Source organism: Dermochelys coriacea, chromosome 3 (genome assembly GCF_009764565.3).
Source record: "Dermochelys coriacea isolate rDerCor1 chromosome 3, rDerCor1.pri.v4, whole genome shotgun sequence".
NCBI lineage: Eukaryota > Metazoa > Chordata > Testudines > Dermochelyidae > Dermochelys > Dermochelys coriacea.
Genome location: NC_050070.1, coordinates 122,804,021 through 122,825,841, shown reverse-complemented (window position 1 = coordinate 122,825,841; position 21,821 = coordinate 122,804,021). Strand labels below are relative to the sequence as shown.

General features: G+C 39.9%; 1 protein-coding gene across 10 annotated transcripts in view; it reads right to left on the bottom strand.

Annotated features, from left to right (window-relative positions):
• MAP3K4 (mitogen-activated protein kinase kinase kinase 4) overlaps positions 1–21,821 on the bottom strand; it is a 150,463-nt gene that overhangs the window by 124,719 nt on the left and 3,923 nt on the right. Inside the window, exon 1 of one of the 10 annotated variants that reach the window (XM_043511247.1) lies at positions 6,603–6,664. The exons of the other annotated variants lie outside the window; for them this stretch is intronic. Within the exon in view, the coding sequence (XP_043367182.1) occupies positions 6,603–6,649 (47 nt within the window). The 5' untranslated portion in view covers positions 6,650–6,664. Of the gene's footprint in view, positions 1–6,602; positions 6,665–21,821 lie in introns of those variants that run through there. 10 annotated transcript variants of the gene reach the window in all.

Here is a 21,821-nt window from a genome sequence, read left to right as displayed (position 1 = left end):
AGTAGTACCGAATGATTGGAGAATTGCTAATATAGTTCCTATTTTTAAGAAAGGGAAAAAAAGCGATCCGGGTAACTACAGGCCAGTTAGTTTGACATCTGTAGTATGCAAGGTCCTGGAAAAAATTTTGAAGGAGAAATTAGTTAAGGACATTGAAGTCAATGGTAAATGGGACAAAATACAACATGGTTTTACAAAAGGTAGATCGTGCCAAACCAACCTAATCTCCTTTTTTGAAAAGGTAACAGATTTTTTAGATAAAGGAAATGCAGTGGATCTAATTTACCTAGATTTCAGTAAGGCATTTGATACCGTGCCACATGGGGAATTATTAGTTAAATTGGAGAAGATGGGGATCAATATGAACATCAAAAGGTGGATAAGGATTTGGTTAAAGGGGAGACTGCAACGGGTCCTACTGAAAGGAGAACTGTCAGGCTGGAGGGAGGTTACCAGTGGAGTTCCTCAGGGATCGGTTTTGGGACCAATCTTTTTATTACTGACCTTGGCACAAAAAGTGGGAGTGTGCTAATAAAGTTTGCAGATGATACAAAGCTGGGAGGTATTGCCAATTCAGAAAAGGATCGGGATATTATACAGGAGGATCTGGATGACCTTGTAAACTGGAGTAATAGTAATAGGATGAAATTGAATAGTGAGAAGTGTAAGGTTATGCATTTAGGAATTAATAACAAGAATTTTAGTTATAAATTGGGGACGCATCAATTAGAAGTAACGGAAGAGGAGAAAGACCTTGGAGTATTGGTTGATCATAGGATGACTATGAGCTGCCAATGTGATACGGCTGTGAAAAAAGCTAATGCGGTTTTGGGATGCATCAGGAGAGGCATTTCCAGTAGGGATAAGGAGGTTTTAGTACCGTTATATAAGGCACTGGTGAGACCTCACCTAGAATAGTGTGTGCAGTTCTGGTCTCCATGTTTAAAAAGGATGAATTCAAACTGGAGCAGGTACAGAGAAGGGCTACTAGGATGATCCGAGGAATGGAAAACTTGTCTTATGAAAGGAGACTTAAGGAGCTTGGCTTGTTTAGCCTAACTAAAAGAAGGTTGAGGGGAGATATGATTGCTCTCTATAAATATATCAGAGGGATAAATACAGGAGAGGGAGAGGAATTATTTCAGCTCAGCACCAATGTGGACACGAGAACAAATGGGTATAAACTGGCCACCAGGAAGTTTAGACTTGAAATTAGACAAAAGTTTCTAACCATCAGAGGAGTAAAGTTTTGGACTAGCCTTCGAAGGGAAGCAGTGGGGGCAAAAGATCTATCTGGTTTTAAGATTCTACTCGATAAGTTTATGGAGGAGATGGTATGATAGGATAATGGGATTTTGGTAAGTAATTGAGCTTTAAATATTCAGGGTAAATAGGACTAATCCCCTGTGATGGGATATTAGATGGATGGGATCTGAGTTACCCAGGAAAGAATTTTCTGTAGTATCTGGCTGGTGAATCTTGCCCATATGCTCAGGGTTTAGCTGATCGCCATATCTGGGGTCGGGAAGGAATTTTCCTCCAGGGCAGATGGGAGAGGCCCTGGAGGTTTTTTGCCTTCCTCTGTAGCATGGGGCACGGGTCACTTGAGGGAGGCTTCCCTGCTCCTTGAAGTTTTTAAACCATGATTTGAGGACTTCAATAGCTCAGACATAGGTGAGGTTTTTTGTAGGAGTGGGTGGGTGAGATTCTGTGGTCTGCGCTGTGCAGGAGGTCGGACTAGATGATCAGAATGGTCCCTTCTGACCTTAGTATCTATGAATCTATGAGTCTAGGATAAGATGAAGACCAACTTTCTTCTTTGTGATATTGGTACTGGAAGTCTCTTGCCCTCTACTCCTCCTCTTCTATAGCTTCTAGACTAAGCAATGAGGCCACTTTTGTTTGTAAGAGGCTCTCATGAGAAGGATCCCCTAAGTACAGTGGGGGGAAGAGGGTAGGTAGGCAGGAGGGCACAGAATGTATATAGTAGCCTTGGGCATGATGTCTAATGCCCATTTTTCCACTGTGACACTAACTCAGGCTAGATGGAAAGGGATAAAACAGTTCCTGAAGGGAAGGGAGCAGACTTCAAAACAGCTCCAGCATGACTTTCTACACTCCCATCAAATCTGTTGCCTTGGGGTGGCCAGACTGGAGGGGGAATCCCCTGGAGTACCTGGGTTTGCTTCTTTATTGGCACTCCGGCTGTCTGTGCTAGGAGCAGAATAGGACACTCCTGCACGACAGGGGTTGCGCATGACTGGGGTTCAACTTCGCTGGTTGAACTGGGGCTGGTATTTGTATGGCTTTCTGTAGAACGTTTACATCTAAATTGCCACACTTAGTCTATCCTCTGGTTAAAGAGCTATGTTCCTTTAATAGGCAGGTCTTCTATCATGGCCTATACTTCTTGTGATATGTCTGATCATTTCTCTCCCCCCACCCTTTTAAGAAACATCCTTAGCTGACAATGCGAAGACAAGGCTTCTTCACCAATTTGAATAGAAAAGAACCAGTTTAAGGTCTCTGAATAGAGTAACCGGTCAGATGCTGACAGAGGGTCCTGGCCGCTATGCCCTTGCACAGGAGCATGAAGTGGCACAGAAAGCATCTGTGATCCTGACAGACACTTACTAAAAAAACCTGAGGCACATGTACACCTGCAGCAGGATCCACACAGTAAAATAATGACTGACCTATTCAGAGTGTGAAAGAGTTGTGATAACTTGAGCTGTAGCCAATATTCCCCTCGTGGGATAGCCAACTCAAATTAAAAGCAATGTAAGACTGTGTGTGTGGATGGGGCTCAAGTTAAGGGCAACACTCGAGTCATAACTCAAATTAATTCTGCAGCGAAGACAAGCCCTTAGTTGTGCCAGTGCAAGCCTCACTATGCACACGTGCATTGTGCCTACTTTAAGGATTTGAACAGTGTAACTGCATCAATTTAGTTACACTGGCGCACATTTCTCTAACCTAGACAAATCCCAAGAGCCTTCAGATAAACTCTCACAGCAAGACTCCTGCTTAAAAGAAACAGTTACCATTATAACAGAACACTGACATATGGCCAATGTACTGTTTATAAAATGAATGGCTCTCTTACATCTAACACTTAAGAAGGCCAAAGGTGCTAAACATGAAGCTTGCGGATTCATAAAATGACCCCTGGCAAACATAAATCAAGGTGTGATCTAAACTGATCAACTGTTATTTGCTAGGAAAAACTGTAGGTTTCCACAGCTTGTGAAGACCATCAAACATTTTCTAGAAAACAACAAGGAGGATTCAAGTATCAGTATAAGAAAATGTTACAGTACTGTACATATATATAATTTTTCAAAAGTATATAAATTATAAACAGACTAGATGTTACCATTTGGTGTTAATTTTTGGTGCCCCTGATATACCTGCAGGAGTCAAATTATCCAGTGACAGCCAACTGTAGTATTCAGCAATGTGCAGTTATATCAATCCCTCTCTATATATATACTTTCAAGAACCTGAGAAGTTAAGGGATCTAGCATAAAATTTTATAATTCATTATCACTGAAAAAAGTCAAATATTTTCAATGTTTTGATTTCATAAACTTTTGGGGACAAATACAGGTAGAAACACTGATGGTAAAGTTAAAACCTTATTTAGATATTATAGCAAATGCAGTACGTCTCCCTTACACTTCTCCTCTCCAATTATTTCCAGCTCATGTTTAAATGGAAATTTTAATGAAGGGATGTTCCTTTTTAAAGTTTATCTTTACAAAAGATTTTCTTTATTCTCATTAAAAAAATAAAATACTAGCCTCACAGGGCTCTTGTTCCAGTGCCCATATGAAAACCATGGGATCTGGCTCTTGAAAATGTATCAGTGAGACACTACACGTTTCCGTTACTTCCTGCTAAGAAAATTCATGACTGATGAACCAAAGTGGATCATCAATCTAATGGAGGATGGTAAAGGTGCTTTAAAAATCACCTTTTATAAAACAGTCTTTTCTTAATTTTAAATGGTAATTAGATTAAAGCACCATATGTCTATTTAGGGCAATCCAATGGCCATTTCCATTGGAAGAAGAGTGGCAGCTGCATCGTAAAAACTTTTATATGACGAAAGCTGAGACTTGGGGCATTAATGAAGCCAGTGGAAAATTCTATAACTCATCTATGATGGTATTAGGGAATTCAGGTCTTTGTGTAGACTAAAAGATGCTTTTTGGAATGGATAAAAGGCTTTGGAATCACAAAAGATCTCTGTGATTTATGTAGCTTTTGAGAAATAATGTGTTCTGCACTGGTGGCTAGAACATACCTTGATATCATATACTATTTATTTGCTGGAAAAATCATGGATTATTTATTGTGAGATTAAAAAGGGGAAAAGTCCCATTTTTTTTCAAACCCTCCTGAAACTTTAGCAATGCTTTTGATCTATGCATCCCAATCCCCAAATCTGAACTACTCTCTAGAGTAAAATTGATGAGAAACATTGTCCATAAAAGCTGAAGGCAGGTGCTGTATAAATTGAAAGAGGTGTGAAAGCTATGTACTCCCTACTTTCCTCCTAAGTAATATTTGGCATCTATTTTTTTCTGTAAGCCTGCCACCAGTACATTTAGCCTCTTTAGTAGCTGTTCATTTTATCACACCCTTTATTTCCTTAGTTGGCTTATTGTTTGATTTTGTTTATTTTAAAAAATTTCTAATGCATTCTGTGCAATATCTGGCCTTGCCCTTGTTCAACATATTCACTTTCACACTAATTTCCTACAGTTCTCCCTCCCTTAATCATTGTATTCGTTGACTCCGTAACTGTCTTCTGTTCAACATACTACTGCTCTGAAGGCACTACACGAGGATTAAAAACAGCTGTAACTTCACCTTCTGTTTTCCACAGTTCAAATGATTAATACTTCAATTTTGTAGCCTCATTAAAACATGTCACTAACCTCTCCATACAGCTAAGCTTCCACTGAGCCTGTTTTTTGCTGCTGTTCTGTTTTTTCCTCTCTATCCTCTAAAATACTCAAGTCAAGTCCTTTTTGTTGTTACATTGTGTGTGTTCTTTGGCCAACAGATAATTACCTTGGATTTAGGCAAAGATTAAGTTGTGGTTGCTTAGGATAGCTGAAAAAGGGTAGCATAGGTGGCCCTACAATTGGAACTGAGTAAGGATCTGCTGAGTAAACTGTTCCTGTTTTCACATACTCACTCAATCTGCAAAAGAAAGTCTCTGAACAAAATATTAAGTTAACAATTTCTGTGACAGGTTTTTTTCTTGTTGGTAGGAAAAACACTACAGAAACAAGCAGCTGACAATATTTATCTTACATAACAAATATATATATAGAGAGAGAGAGAGAGAGAGAGAGAGTATAATCTATTTAAAGAGCAAAACTAGTGTCTTACTTAAATGGTGTTTCACAAAAACAGAAATTATAACAAGATAAATATTTAGCATGTACATTAGATCAGGTTTTTGTCATCCAATGCTTGCCAACCTGTAGCAATGCACATCTCCTCAGAAGTGGCACAAAAGCCTGGAAGCAATCACAGTAACAGAGATCAACTGGTTAAACTTTAGGTGCAGAATAATAAATTCAGATCTGGTGACTGTACTATAGCAGACTATAGACCGTAACTAGAGTAACCATCTACTAAAACAGTCACCGAGATGTGCATTCCACACACTGCTGTTGTAAATAGCTTCTTGAAGTTTCAAAAATATTACACAAAGTGGACAATAGAGACCTCGGTATAGAAGCAGCATTGAAAGAACAATGTAAAAAAATCTCAAGGAAAAAAGTACAAAACTCTCTGGAGACCTTCGGTAAAAAGCAACGAAGTTTAACTAATTTTTTTTAGATGCTGGAATTTTATGAAATGGCAGCAATATACTCAATTATCTGGTATGAAAAGAAAAATAGATTGTAAGCCCCCTCAGGCAAGGACCTTCTTTTTTGTTCTGTGTTCGTACAGCATCTAGAACAACAAGGTTCTAGACTATGATCGGGAACCCTAGCACTATACTAATAAAAATAAATAATAAAATAGTATTATATACTATGCAACTTGCAAACTGCACACTCATGAAAAGATAAAAGTGGCCTGAGTAACAAAAAATATGCAAAGTTTGTGACAGCCCTGTACATCCCAGGGATAAATTTCTACTACTGCCTCCTATGCAAAACTGCAGCATGTCCTTTTAGGCTATTACAATAGGCTATTCAATATTTCCTTATAAAGATTCTCATTCATGTAGGACCCAAACATAAATACAAAATAAAGTTGACCAACACAAGTACTCCTTTTCTTTTTGCGAATACAGACTAACACGGCTGCTACACTGAAACCTGTCAAAATAAAGTTACTATGCCTTCTGTATCCAGCATTTCTGAGCAGTTTGCATCTGAAAACCTAGGACACTAATATTTTCCACATTAGAAACACATACCTCTGAGGCCAAGAAAAATACAGAGATCATGACAAATTTGTGACACAATTTGCATTAAAGAAGCTCTAAAACACTATTACCTCTTATCAAGCATATTGTCAAGCATATTAAAGCCTTATCAAGCATATTAAAACTATTTCTATCTGCATACAATTGCGAGGAGATATAATGAAGCAGTGAACATTGTTTCATCATCATCCTTGTTAAATCACCACCAGAGACCAAGTGTTACAATGGTCCTCTTGGAATTTTTTCTTGTCCTACCTAGAGTCTGTAAAAAGGAGTCAGAGAATGAAGGGTGGAAATGAGCAAATTTGTTTGAGAGAGGAAAAAGAAAAAGCGTCATGAGCAGACTAAGGATTGGAGCTCAAGGTAAATCCCTGCAGCAGAAAATATTCCTGGCTTCTTCTTCTTCTTCTTCTTTTTTTTCCTTTTCTTTTTAAGGCAAAGGGAGGGGACAGGAGGGACTCTGACAACTGAAATCTCATGTTTTGGAAAAAGGGCCTGAGAGAAATGTCCACTACTCATCTTTCCTCACAAGAGCTAGTGAGAACTGGAGCACTGAGAATTATCGTATGTCCCAACTTCAGCACAGAAAGCCCACTACTGAGTTGAGTTGAAGGGGAGAAATAGGGCTGCAGGACTGAGTGATGTGATGTTCCAGGTTTCCAGGACTGAAAGATCTTCTAATCACTACTCTGTCCCTGTGAGGAGAAGAGAGGTTGGAACAATAAAGCTGTAAAGCCACCTGAAGCAACGTTTATCCTGGAGCACAGAGAGAGGGCTGCTGAAGCATAGCAGCCATTGAAGCATGGCTCAGAATATCTTGCAGGATGTACATCCGCCAATAGCACAAATAATTCTTACAGAATTGCGCTAATGCAGTAAAGGAGGCAGAAAGCATCTTCTACTCTTCTGCCATCAATGCAGCAGAATCACAGCAGACAGAGCTATTCTGCACAGTAAACCAAGTAATCAACTAAGATCTTGGACGCTGACCAGACTGCATTATTCATCTCACTTCCTATGACAGACTTCAGTCCCGTCACACTCGCAGAAACTCAAGAAGCCATGAAGAATATTAGAACCTGTGAAACAAATCCATGTGCCTCCTGGGCAGTGAAATACTATGCCCACTAGTAAAGGATACGTCTCCTTCCGTGAAACACACTTACCAAACTCTTTGAAAGAGACAATAACCTGCCCAATCCTCAAAAAGCCATCACTCAATCAAGGAGACATCTCCAACTACCATCCTGTCTCCAGTCTCCTATTCTGGGAAAAGTAATTGAGAAAGCAGTAATCACCAACATTCTACAACATGTGACATCAGCCAATTCCTGGATGCCGCAGAGAGCATGGCAGAGACAGCTCTAGCAGCACTAATGGACAACCTCCACATGACCATGGATACAGGCAAGATCTCCATACTCACAACAACAGGTTTCAGAGTAGCAGCCGTGTTAGTCTGTATTCGCAAAAAGAAAAGGAGTACTTGTGGCACCTTAGAGTCTAAAATTTATTTGAGCATAAGCTTTCGTGAGTTACACTCACTTCATCGGATGCATGCAGTGGAAAATACAGTGGGGAGATTTATATACACAGAGAACATGAAACAATGCGTGTTACCATACATACTGTAAGGAGAGTGATCACTTAAGATGAGCTATTACCAGCAGAAGAGCACGGGGGGGTGGGGGTAGGAGAAATCCTTTTGTAGTGATAATCAAGGTGGGCCATTTCCAGCAGTTGACAAGAACGTCTGAGGAACAGTGGGGGGTGTTTGTGGGGGGGGGGGGGGAATAAACATGGGGAAATAGTTTTACTTTTTGTGTAATGACCCATCCACTCACAATAGTGGACCCTCTACTGTATTAAAAACTGAGGATCACAAGGTACTGCTAACCCATTTACATGGCACAGCAGGAATAGGTGACAGAGCATTACAATGGCTCCAATCATTCCTTTCAGCAGAACCCAGAAAGTGGTGACGGGTAACTTCCTTGAAGGCCCTCAGCTGTAGGGCCCTCATGGATCCCTACTATCTCTGCTTCTCTTTGACAGCTACATGAGACTAGAAAAGCTAAAGAGACATCATGGACTTAGCTTCCAATACTGAACTGTATATCTAATTCTCTACTCTTGCTACCACAGCCACTGTTTTCAAGAGATCAGCTCTTGGATCAACACTACCCGACTCAAATTCAACCTAGGAAAGACCGAAATGATGCTAGTCTGCAGAGGGAAATGCTTTGAAAACTAGTCAGCACATCATCTCCCTCATCCTCCTTTGAAGGCATACAACCCCCATTCATCAAATTGGTGCAAGGCTTCAGAATTTTCTTTGACTCCTCATTAAGCTTGGATGATCAGATAGCATCAGTGTCTAAAAATGCCTTTTCATCTCCAGCTCCATCCCTTGCTCCCTCATGAGAGCCTGGCCACAATAATCCATGCACCTATTTCCAGATTGGATGAATGCAATTCACTGTATCTGAAACTGAACGTAAAAACAATGAACAGGTTCAAATGCAGCTGCCCACTTCCTTACCTGGTTCAGGCTGCCATGAACACATCACGTCTGTGCTCCTGTCCCTCCACTTGCTCTCAGTGCAGTTCCAATTTCAGTTTAAGGCCTCAGTCCTAACCTTCAAAGCATTTAACAGACCAAGCCCCATCTACTTTAGACACCAAATTTCATAGGAACATAACATAAGAATGGCCATGCTGGGTCAGATTAATTGTCCATCTAGCCCAGTATTCTGTCTTCCAAGAGTGACCAATGCCAGATGCTTCAGAGGGAATGAACATAAAGGGCAATTATTGAGCGATCAATCCAGTATCATTCACTCCCACCATCTGGCAGTCAAAGACTTTTGAAATCCAGGACATGGGGTTGTATTCCTGACCATCTTGGTTAATAGTCACTGATGGACCTATCCTCCAGGAACTTATCTAATTCTTTTTTGAGCCCAGTTATACTTTTGGCCTTCATAACATCCCCAGCAATGAGTTCCACGGACTGACTGTACATTATGTGAAGAAGTACTTTTGTTTGTTTTTAAACCCGCTGCCTATTAATTTCATCCAGTGACCCTTGCTTCTTGCGTTATGTGAAGGGGAAAATAAAACCTTCATATTCACTTTCTTCACACCATTCATGATTTTATAAGCCTCTAACATATCCTCCCATCCCAGTAGTCTCTTTTCAAAGCTGAAGAATCCTGGTCTTTTTAATCTCTCCTCATATGGAAGCTGTTCCATACCCCTAATCATTTTTGTTGTCCTTCTCTGCACTTTTTTTCAATTCTAATGCATCTTTTTTGAGATGGGGGGACCAGAACTGCATGTAGTAGTAAAGATGTGGGTTTTCAGGGATTTATATGATATTTTCTGACTTGTCTATCCCTTTCCTAATGGTTCTTAATATTCTATTAGCTTTTTTTTTTTCTTTTTGTCTGTCGCTGCACATTGAGCAGATTTTTCAGAGAACTATCCACGATGACTCCAAGATCTCTTTCTTGAGTGGTAACACCTAATTTAGACCCCATTATTCGGTATGCTTTGGGATTATGCTTTCCAATGTGCATTACTTAGCATTTATCAACACTGAATTTCATCTGCAATTTTGTTGTTCAGTCACCCACTTTTGTGAGATCCCTTTGTAACTTTTCACAGTCTGCCTTGGACTTAAATATCTTAAGTAATTTTTTTATCATCTGCAAACTGTGTCAGGTCATTGTTTGCTCCTTTTTCCAGATCATTTATGAATATGTTGAACAGCACAGGTCCCAGTACAGATTCTTGGGGGGACACTGCTATTCACCTTCTCCACTGGGAAAACTGACCATTTATTTCTATCCTTTGCTTCCCGTCTTTTAACCAGTTACTGATCCATGAGAAAAGGAGTACTTGTGGCACCTTAGAGACTAACAAATTTATTAGAGCATAAGCGTTTTGGATGCATCCGATGAAGTGAGCTGTAGCTCACGAAAGCTTATGCTCTAATAAATTTGTTAGTCTCTAAGGTGCCATAAGTACTCCTTTTCTTTTTGCGAATACAGACTAACACGGCTGCTACTCTGAAACCTGATCCATGAGAGAATCTTTCCTCTTATCTCATGACTGCTTACTTTGCTTAAGAGCCTTTGACGAGGGACCCTGTCAAAGGCTTTTTGAAAGCCAAAGCACACCATGTCTATTGGATCACCCTTGTCCACATTTGCTGACATAATCAAAAACTCTTATAGATTGGTGAAGCATGATTTCCTTTTACAAAAGCCATGTTGACTCTTCCTCAACACATCATGTTCATTTATCTCTCTGATAATTCTGTTCTTTACTATAGTTTCAACGACTTTGCCTGGTACTGAAGTTAGGCTTAGCAGCCTGTAATTATCAGGATCACCTTTGAATCCTTTTTAAAAACTGGCGTTACATTAGCTATCCTCCAGTCATCTGGTACAGAGGCTGATATAAGTAACAGGTTATATGCCAGAGTTAGTAGTTCTGCAATTTAATATTGGTGTTCCTTCAGATCTCTTGAGTGAATGCCATCCGGTTCTAGTGACTTATTACTGTTCACTTTTATCAGTTTGTTCCAAAACCTCTTCTACTGACTCCTCAATCTGGGACAGTTCCTCAGATTTGTCACCTAAAAAGAAAGGCTCAGGGAATGGCTTCTACGTTCTAAAACCCCTTCTACCATCTAAAAAGAATGGCTGTGGGAATCTCCCTCTCATCCCCTGCAGCGAAGATCGATGCAAAGAATTAATTTAGCTTCTCCACAATGGCTGGTCTTCCTTGAGTGCTCCTTTAGCACCTCGATTGTCCAGTGGCCACATTGCCTATTTGGTAAGCTTCCTGTTTCTGATGCAAAACATTTTGCTATTAGTTTTTGAGTCTTTTGCTAGCTGTTCTTCAAATTCTTTTTTGGCCTGCCTAATTATACTTTTACACTTGACTTGCCAGAGTTTATACTCCTTTCCTCAGTAGGATCTGAAACTTCCAAATTTTTCAGGATGCCTTTTTGCCTCCAACGACCTCTTTTACTCTATTGTTTATAGAGAGACCTTTTTTTTAGTCCTCTCATATTTTTTTTATTTGGGGCATACATTTAACTTGAGCTTCTATGTTTTTGTTGTTGTTTTTTTAAGTTTCCATGCAGCCCGCAGACATTTCACTCCTGTGACTGTTCCTTTTAATTTTCATTTAACTATCACTCTCATTTTTGTGTAGTTCCCCCTTTTGAAGTTAAAACTACTATGGTGGGCTTCTTTGGTATTTTCTCTCCCACACGAATGTTCTATTCAATATATGAAATGCCAAGGAAGATGAACTCTTCTGAGACAATGCAGATCATGAAGTCCATGACAAAGCATATGCAGCTGGGAGACAAAACCTTTTCATTTGAGAGTATCTGGCTGTGGAACAAACTTCCAGAGGGGATGAGGTGAAATTGGAGTTTTGTCCATCTTTAGAAAAGGCTGCAGAACTTTCATTTTTAACAAACTCTTTCCACACTTAATGTGTGACACTAAACACCCCTTCTACTTGTCCCTTCCCCCTCCTTAAAACCAAAAACAACCTTACAACTTTTTATATCTCAAGAGAAAGTCCAGAGATTCCATGAAGTTCACTACATACTTTGCTATTGCCAATCAGTTTTACATGGAAGGTGCTCATAATACTACATCAATGGTGAGCAGCATAAAACCTTCCGATAGATAATAAAGGTGCTTAGCAGTGCAAAGAAGTACATAGCTAGCAAACCCTGCTCTAACTTATCTGCTAAAAGGTTTAATCTTAAACCACTGAAGGGATGATTTGACCTTGATAGGTAACATAGTGCAGTTAGCCTGATTAATGATTCCAGCTGAACTAACAGTTATCACATAAAGCCCAAAAGTAAAATCATGCTTTATACCATTTAAGCTCTAGTACATTTTGACCAACACCATTGCCAATTCTCACCTCTTCCTTAGTCTTTGGGTTTCTCACCTTATTTTCACACATCACAGCTTAATGGCAACAAAATTCATTGGGAGAGGATAGCTTTGTCCATTCCCCAGAATTTAGACTGGGAGGGGTTTAGATTACAGAAATGCTTTACCCTTCAGCACCTTTTCTTAGAAGTTACAGGGTTTTCTTCCTCCGAGGACAGATGTCTGAGAGAAATGACTTATGCAACAGTAATCTTAAGTACTCTCAGCTGAGTCAGAGATAAAAACAGGAAAAGTGAACTGCACTCACCTCTTGAAAACAGTATGCTCCCTGACCACTCTGTCCAGACTGCTTGCTGGCCAGCTATCCACTCCTCCACTCTTGCTCCCCTAGAAATTGTTTTTGGGTCAGCTTCCATGTCCATAGAATCTACTTTTGATCTGTAGCATTGTTCTTTTTCTATAAGAGCTAGCTCACATCCACTGGTTGAATACACTCAGTCTCCATCTTGGCTGAACACAGAGATACCTTAGATGTGGCCCTTTTTAAATTTCTTTGATTAATTTCTCTTCCAATAAAATAAATTCACAGAACCTAGATATTATGTCACACACACCGAAAGGCTCCGACTCTACCACTGAGAAAACAGCCTTGAAATTTATCTTTAAAATGAAGTGAAAAGCCATTATGGCTGATCAGCTATTTAAAAAGATTTATATAAGTTAGCAATGGTCTGTAAAAGTTACTATTAAAATGTATCATAAGCATTGCCACCTGAATGCTTACTCTTAAATTTAATGTACTGCAACAGTGTTATCATACAATTTTGTACATTTCCCAGACAGTCCCTGACCCAAAGACATTACAATCCAAATAATTACTCTGTAGGGTTAAGTAGTTACAATGTAGGGCTCTGGGTGGAACTCAAGCAGATCAGAATATTAAAAAGTTAATCAGGAGGCAACTTGAGATTTGGGGAAGAAGTTTGAAAAATATATGAATTCTGATACTGAATACCAAAGCTCCTACCACTCAAGTCATCTACCCAAATATGCCTTACTAGTGGGTGTTCAATAAAAGTTAACAAGCAAGATCACTATCAAAATGAAAGCAACCAATATTAGAAATAAAAAGCAGGGCCTGATATACAGAATGAGCTATATAAGCCACAAAACTCCTCTGTACATGCCAACTTTTGCTGAAAGGAGAAAAGGAAACATGAAGCTGTAAAGATAAGGCCAAGAAGTAAGTCAAGAAAAAAATTCTCCATCACATTTTCATCTTTTAAACTGTCTTATGGCAGAAATCCAAGCCATATTTACTTTTGTAATTTTGATTCAGTAAACATTTTTCAACTACCACTTCAAAAGAGAAACAGAAGTGGGTCCTACTAATGCCTTGTCTATACTGGGCATTTGTCCTGGTTACAGTCCTTGAAAGTCAACCCCCAATGTGGCTGCACCAGTGCAAATAGGCACAGGTGCTCTAAGCCTTGATTTGCACCAATTCAGCTAACTCCTTCTTGATACCAAAGTAAAGTGCACCAGTGCAAGTCATGATATACAGTGGCTTTCCTTGTCTGCACTAGGGGCTTGTGGTAGTGCAGCTAGGCTAGCAACCTGCCACCAAGGACTGTAAATCCCCAGCACAGGTAAGGCCTTAAGAGACAGATGTGTCAAATAAGTACTTCTGCTGCATGACCCTGATAAAATTTCTGAGAGTCTAACATTTTCCTCAGAAAGATGAAATACTTTTCTGCAAAATACTGCAGGAGAAAATAGCTTTTTTCACTTCTAAATGGGGGTCAAAGCCAAATATTTTTCTCTTTAATGGAACGCCATAGAAACTGTACCTAGAAAGAGGGAAGATGTCTCTCACCCACTAAAGCCCTTTAATAAAAATAAAAAGCCATCCCAAACAGAGAGATGCTGAGGCTATAGTATAGTTCCTTTCTCCAGGATATCTCAAATATCTCTATCTGTATTTGTATAGTTCTCTAATTGTAGTCAGATCCTTTCCTGTTATAGTCCTACTAATTAATCAAAATCATCTTGGGAAACTGGGGAATAACTACATTTAACTAAAAAATTATCCATGATCTAACTAGCCATATCATTGCACTATTGATACTCTGACACCTTATCCCAACTTTTCATAACATCCTGGGAAGAAAACCCCAAAGCATACTATTATAACTATTTATAATGGAAAATTGTATGGCCAGAGAGTGATGAGGCAAAAACGATAAGTGTAAGTGAAGTGTGTTCAAGTACATTCTGGCTGAAAGTAAAATCTGATCAACATTAAGAAAACAGGACAAAAATAGAGAATGAATTAAGGAAAATGCAAATAAATTTTCAATAGAATGTACCTGTTTTTTGTCACAAGCAGAATTCACAACTGTTGCAGACTATTTAAATGATCTACAGAAAAGGACTTTTATTCTGCAAGTGGTACCAGCTAGAAATAAGTACAAATAAATAAATAAATAAATAAATAAATACAATAAATAGAGCTCTTTAACATTTTGGCAGCCCTTCATGTTCTCATCTCAGAAAAAATAATAATCAGAACTCCCAGTTCTTTGTAACTAGTAAACCTAGAAATAGAAAAATATTAACAAATTTTTTCACCTTAGATTATATTGTTTTCAACTCCAGCTTGAGCTTTGCCACATTTGTAGCATAATATACATGTAAAGGTGAGTTCGTTTAGAACTATGAGTTTTATTCTTTCACAGAAAGCTCATTTGAATAAAACTGTTACTGTTCAAAGGTAACCTGCAAACGGAAAAAGAAACGGAGCTGCACCTTTTTGGGGGAGTGCGGGGCATTTCTTTGTGACATATAAAGAAGGCCTGAAACTTTTGGTAGATTTTGGCTGGCTAGTTTGCAAGCTACAAATCCTCCTCCAACAAACTGTGAGAGTACCAGCTGGTGAGACACAAATGGATCACCCTCTGGGACTGCAGCAGCAGCAGAGCTGGTAGCAGTGCTCCACTCAGTCCTTCAACTACCACCTCTCCTGCTTCCCTCCATGCCCAGGATGACAGTTATTGAAGTTGACAGTGCATCAATTGTGCCATTATGTTGCATCCTTTGGCTAGTAAGTATGGTAAATTTTTCAAGCCCTGATATATTCTAGCCCAAACTTACAAAATTCTACTTGCTTATTCACATGAGCCCACTACTTTTTCTTTTTTGTTAAATGACATGCAGCCAAGATACTAGCTTTTTCATCATGAGAGCGAGAGTGACCAAGCACGTTTCAGTCTAGATTTGCAAATTGTTATAATGATTTTACAATGCTGCACTAATATATTCTTGTGCAGAATCAGAAAATATTCTCTAACCACACAAAAACTTTTAAAGGATCCACATATCTCTTTAATCGATGTCCCCCACGAAAGACAACCACAATTTACTCTGTCTATATAATTCTATTCTATACACTATGGGTTTTTATATCACTGTCATCACCATATCTAAGCTCCTTCCAGCAGTGCATTAAGCAACATGACTAACATCCATCATGTGTCTGTTCTCATCTCTTGGGGGGGGGGGAGGGGAGGGAGACATGCATGCAGTAGTGTATTTCATTTTTAATTTAAAAAAACCCTCTACACACATATGTTGCTATATGTTTATGTTATAGAAAGCAAGGTCAAAGAAATCTGTCTTGCTCTTTGAGTGCAAGGTGATGAGGTTTGTGATCATGCTTGGTTCCTGAGAGTTCATTCCACAGTTTTGGGTTGGGCCCCGAGAAAGCTCCGTCTCCTGCACATGCAAGATTCTAGTAGAAAGTCCCATTGTGCCAGAGGAATGACTTTGCTGATCACAGTCTTCACCCCAGAGAGTTTTAGTCTTTTAGATACCCTAGGCCTAGGCCATTAAGTACAGTACCTTGGGGGGAAATAAAGGACTGGCACCTTGAACCTGATTAAATATTCTATAGAAAGCCAGTGTAGGGCGCGGAAGAGGTGTTCACAACAGCCAGCATTACTGAGGCGATATCCTGCAGCAGTCTGTATTATTTGGCGTTTCCTTAGCACTGAGGGCTTCATGCCTAAGTATACTGCATTGCTGTAGTCCAGTAGAGAGGTGACAAAGCCATGAATAACTGAGGTGAGGTCACAGTTCACTAGGATAGGATGAGTCTCCTAGGTAATGGGAGATGACAGAAGACATTTCTCATGGATAATGGTAAGGGAGAGTTTAGCATCAGTGAGGAACTCAAGAACACTCCTACACTACAGAAAGAATTGACCAATTGCAGGTGTGCACTTTCAACCAAAGCAGACTACACCAGGGCTGTAAACGCCTCAAAATGCTATCCTCTGCCCAATCAGCATAACCTCTGTCTTGGTCAGTTTCAACCAGCTGTCCATCAATGAGCTGATTTCATCAAAGCACTAGGCCATCTTGGTAGTAGTAGTGCGATCATATGCCGCAGAAATGCATTTCACCTGCATATTGCCAGCACTGGAATCCATGTCTAATGACCAGTTCACCTAGTGGCTGCATGCAGATGTTGAACAGAACTGGAGACGGAACTGATCCTTGTGAGACTCCACAAGTGAGGGCTCTAGTAGAGAAGGTGTGGTTTCCCATCACTATTTGTTGGGTTCAGAAGGATGAGAATGGATGTCTGCCCCTTACCCCTTGACAGTAGGAGATCATCCATCATCCATGCCACTAAAGCGGTTTCAGTTCCATGTTGGCCTGAATCCAGACTGATGCTTATAACCTAGACTCAGCACAATTAGATGAGCTTGAAGTTGGCCTTTGGCAAATGGGAAGTTTGACACTGGGCAGTAACTGGCTATTCTAGATGCGTCCAGGGTGGGTTTCTTAATGTCTGGCACCAGTTGTTCATGTCTCTCTTTCAAAAGCCAGGAAAGGCCTGGGTCAAATTCACAGGTCTTGAGTCAAGGCTCCTTTACTGTATCCAGAATTTCTGGCTGAGTGAATGTACTGGACTCTGGGAATGCAAACAGACTACTGGTTGGTGGGAGCAGACAAGGCGGATCAAGGTAGTTTGGGAAGCATCCTCAAATGTGCACACTCTCTTCAGCTAAGTACAATGACCATTCTTTGCAGAGTTTAGTACTCTGTCCTGTACTCTGTGCAAGCTATAGACATTCAGACGCAATGATGCAGTTTACTATCCTGGACAGCTCTTGGGGCAGGATTTGGCAGATTCAATGGAAGCTGAAAGGAAGATGCTATTGGCCTGTAATACAGCCACAGCACTGACTTGGAAGAATTCATTTGGTTTCAACCTGTCTGTATTAATCTTCATTTTCCGCCATTGGTGTTTGAGTTTCCACCTCTTTCTCTTCATCTAGAAAACCAAGGAGATCTGTGTTGATGGTTAAGAAGGGGCTATCTGGGGGCGAACATGTCAATAGTTGAAATTAGTATAGAATGATAATGATTGGCCAGTTCTTCAACTCATCCTGTGGGTGGGGTACCGCTGTCCTTTAGGAGGCTTTGAAATTTGGTATACTTCATAAGTCTTCATGATTGAATCAGTGTCATGGCTCTTTCTTGTTGCTTGCAAGCTGGAAGAGCTCTGATCACTAACTTAAAAAGGTGATGGTGTGTCCAAGACAGTGTCTGGATCATGATGTCCTTGCTACTGACATCTAGGCCAAAGATCAGGGCCAGGGTGTGACCAGTTATGTGGGATGCACCAGAGCTGACCCATGAAAGTTCTTAGGAGGCAAGTGAGAATATGTGTTTTGGGACTTCTGCATCTGTGGCCTTGTCAACATGCATGTTGAAATCTCCGTGGACAATACTACCATCATCAACCAGGTATCAGTGAGCTCCATTATGAACTCTTTAGCCTGTGAGACCTGTAAATGAGTATAAAGTCTGCTAGCATTGATTCTGGTTTCTATTGTCAGATGAGAAATTCAAATGAATGTGTCTTAACTGAGGCACCTCTTTTGAAAATAATAAAAAAAAAAAATGAACACAGTGCCCCAGACCTTCTTGGCCTGTCCAAGTCTGTGATGTACCAAGTATCCTGGAGGGACAAAGGGGGTTAGCAAAGGACTCAAATCATCATCCAGCCAGGCCTCTGGGATGCAGGTTATATTGGATGCATCATTGCTGATTAAATTGATTGTTGTTGGTTCACAGTAAATCTTGCATTGCTCAGCATCAATTTTTATTTCCGTTGATCTGCTTCAGGCCCATGCATAGGTAGTTGTCCTCTGCAGTGTATAGATACTAGCTATCCAGAATCTGAATTCTTATGCCTGTTACGTTTCCTTGGACAATTCCTTTTGATTTGGACTATGATAGGCTAAGGAGTGGATTGTGCCACGAGATAATTGTTATCAAATGGGTACTCATTTTAGCCAGGACCTTTAAAGTAATTCTTGCAGATTTAGACCTGGTCTACTTGTACCCTACATAATGCCGTATGTAGCTACACACTGCAGGTAGGCTGCATCCACACTAGTCACTGTGGTGCAACATGCGACAGCAAAAGGCTCCAGCGGGGGGAGGCAACAGGAAAAGGCTCTGGCAGTGGGGACGGAGTGGGACACTACAGTGCTGTTTTTAGCACTGTAGACATTGGAGACCCTGCTTGAGCTTATAGAGAGCCATGTAGGGTGCATGGTCTAAGGTTCAGGCACCTAGGACACACTACTCGCCTGAGCAGTGCCCCATTGTCTACACTGCTGTTAATACTCATGCTAGCTGGGCATGCAGTGTCCATACACTATATGCCACCATAAATGTAGATATACCTTTAGAGGAAGAATGTAAAAGTTCAACCCAAGAGCAGAAAAAATAAAATTGACAAAACACAGGTCAGTTTCACAGCTGCTACTAAGAACCCAGTAAGTACAGTAAAACAGACATAGATTAAGTCACTTTCATTTTGTTGTTGCCTGGGAAAGCTATGAGAAACACAGAAGTCAAGCGCTGAAGTAATTCTCCAGAGAAGAGTCCCCACCCCACACCCTTCAAAAAAAGAGGCAGCTAGGAAAGGGGTAAAGTAGCAGAAACTGTCTAATTCCCCTGGAACAGTCAGAAGGCTAGGGTAATGGGAGATCCACCTACTCCTGCACAAGTCAAAAGAATCTACTATCACTATTAAAAAGATACAAAGCTTCTCTCTTCCAGCAGCCAGTAAGAGCGTAGGTAGTGTAAAAGTAGATTCACATTAATCCCTACTAATAAGATTGAAATGTCAGGCCCCAAGTAAGGAATGTGGACAGCACCCTGGTAAGAATCCCAGTACTCTTGCCTTTCCCAGCAGCTGGAACTGGAGGGAGTCTGGGCTTCTCATGAGGGCATCGCCCTGGCACTTCACTGAGCCAGTCACCCATATCTTCAACATTGGTCTCTGGATAAAAGATGCCAGGTAAAACTTTCAATCCCCATGTAGAGAATATAATACAGATGCTAGTTTTTCTTTATTCTAAACTACATGATGGGTTTCCTCAATCCCTTCCTGAAAAGTATTTTAATTCAGAATTTATGTATCAAGCCAGGAAAGCAACAAATAATTTTAAAGCAATTAACATGTTTTATGGACAAATGCTTAAAACCTGTTGCTCTGCAGATTTATGAAGTAATGGAAGTGTTTTGAGTGTGTAAAACAAGTTAAATCATAGAGATGGAGAAAGAAGCTGAGCTAACTGCATCTTCTAATATAATACTGTGTGCTGCTAGAAGCCAATATATTAAATATTCCAGTAAGAGGGTTTTAAAAATAAAAATGCACTTTTAAAAAGAAGCAAGTTATGAATTTTTAAAGTTAGTATAAAAATATTTCACAGGATATGTCTGGATGGAACTTTTTTAAATTTTCAGGTAAAGGGAAAGGGAGTAAAGTGCAAAGACTAATTAATATTACTCATTAGATTAAAAATTACCAGCATACCCCTAATCTTCTCCTTCTATAGTCAGTGGATCTGTTTTTCACAACAGCATGGCTTGCATTCCACAAGGGCCAACATCACCAGCTTACATAACAATAAAACCAACCCTGACACAGAAAGCACCAATTAACAACCATGAAAACAACTGAAGCAGCCACACTCTGCAAAATTAATCCTTGTTGCTATGAATGCCAAAGACATCTCACGTAGTACTCCATCTGTGTGGTTGGGGTGGGGGTGGGGGGTTTGAGGACAGTCACTCACTGATCCCAGTCTCGAACAAGAGACTATAGTATATAAAAGTGGAGCATTTTTTGTCTCTTTAAATACATGAAAAACAACAGATGAAGCTCTTTCAGATTAATTTTCCACTTGAAAATATAATCGGGAATAGAAAATTAGTTTTATTCTTTTCACTATCAGTCCTACAAATGTAATTTATCAGTGTGAGAAACATACTGAATTCAATTCATGAAACAACACTGGACTTCCCAAAACACTAGATTCCTCAATAGATTAAGCACTCAATTCATCATTGCCCTATGGCCAATAAATTTGGCAGATCAGTCGCTGGGAATTTTCCCAGTCTCCACATGGTACATAGCTGGCACAACAGCTTCAGATGCCTCATTGGCAGCCCTATTCCTTGCTTCTCCACCCAATCCCAAGTCCTGGCACCAGAGCTGTGACAGGAGAAAAGAGGGCTACAGAAACAAAGTGAAAGTTAGGAAATCTCTAAGGCTGTCCTCCCCTTTACCAAGGACCAAATTGGAACACAAATCAATAAAGTAATCAATAAAGGTGAACTAAGGACACCTTTTCCTCTATCTTGGATTTTGTGCCAGGCAGTTTTTGGACATAAACTGTTACGGCCCCAATTACCAGGTAACACCTGCAGCCAAAACTTCTAAACAATCAAAAAGTGCTAAGCAATTGAACACTTTGAACAAGTATTCTCATTCATATAAGTATGCACAAATTTTACCTTTAAAACTTTAATACAATCATATTTCATTTGTCTTTAAAAAAAATCAAACAAGCCACCACATATGAACTCCTGCCCAAACCCCACTAGCAGCATGATTTCACTTGATGCTCTTAAGTGCTCCAGTCTGCCCAGCATTCACTTTTTCTCTTGCTCAAAAACTCTTTATTCTGAGGGGGAGGAGGGGAGGGAGTGGTATTTTTTAGGAAGAAAGAGAAGGGTTGGGAGAAAATATTGTTTTTGGAGAAGGATTCTCAATCAAATATTTTGGAGTATCTTATAGTAATAACTGATTCTATGTAATTCAAACAAAATGTGACTTTGCACTGTGTGCTTATCTTGAGCCAATACCTATATTGCTAAAATTATGCTCTGACGAGCTATGGAATCCTTGATTTATTTCAGTAATTTGCTAGACCAAGACAATGTTTCAGAAATGACAAAACGGGTCAACTTATATTTTATAAATGCAAGTGTATTGTTTATGCAAAATACATAGAGCCTCACTTCATTGTTTATTCCAAAAGAGAGTACAG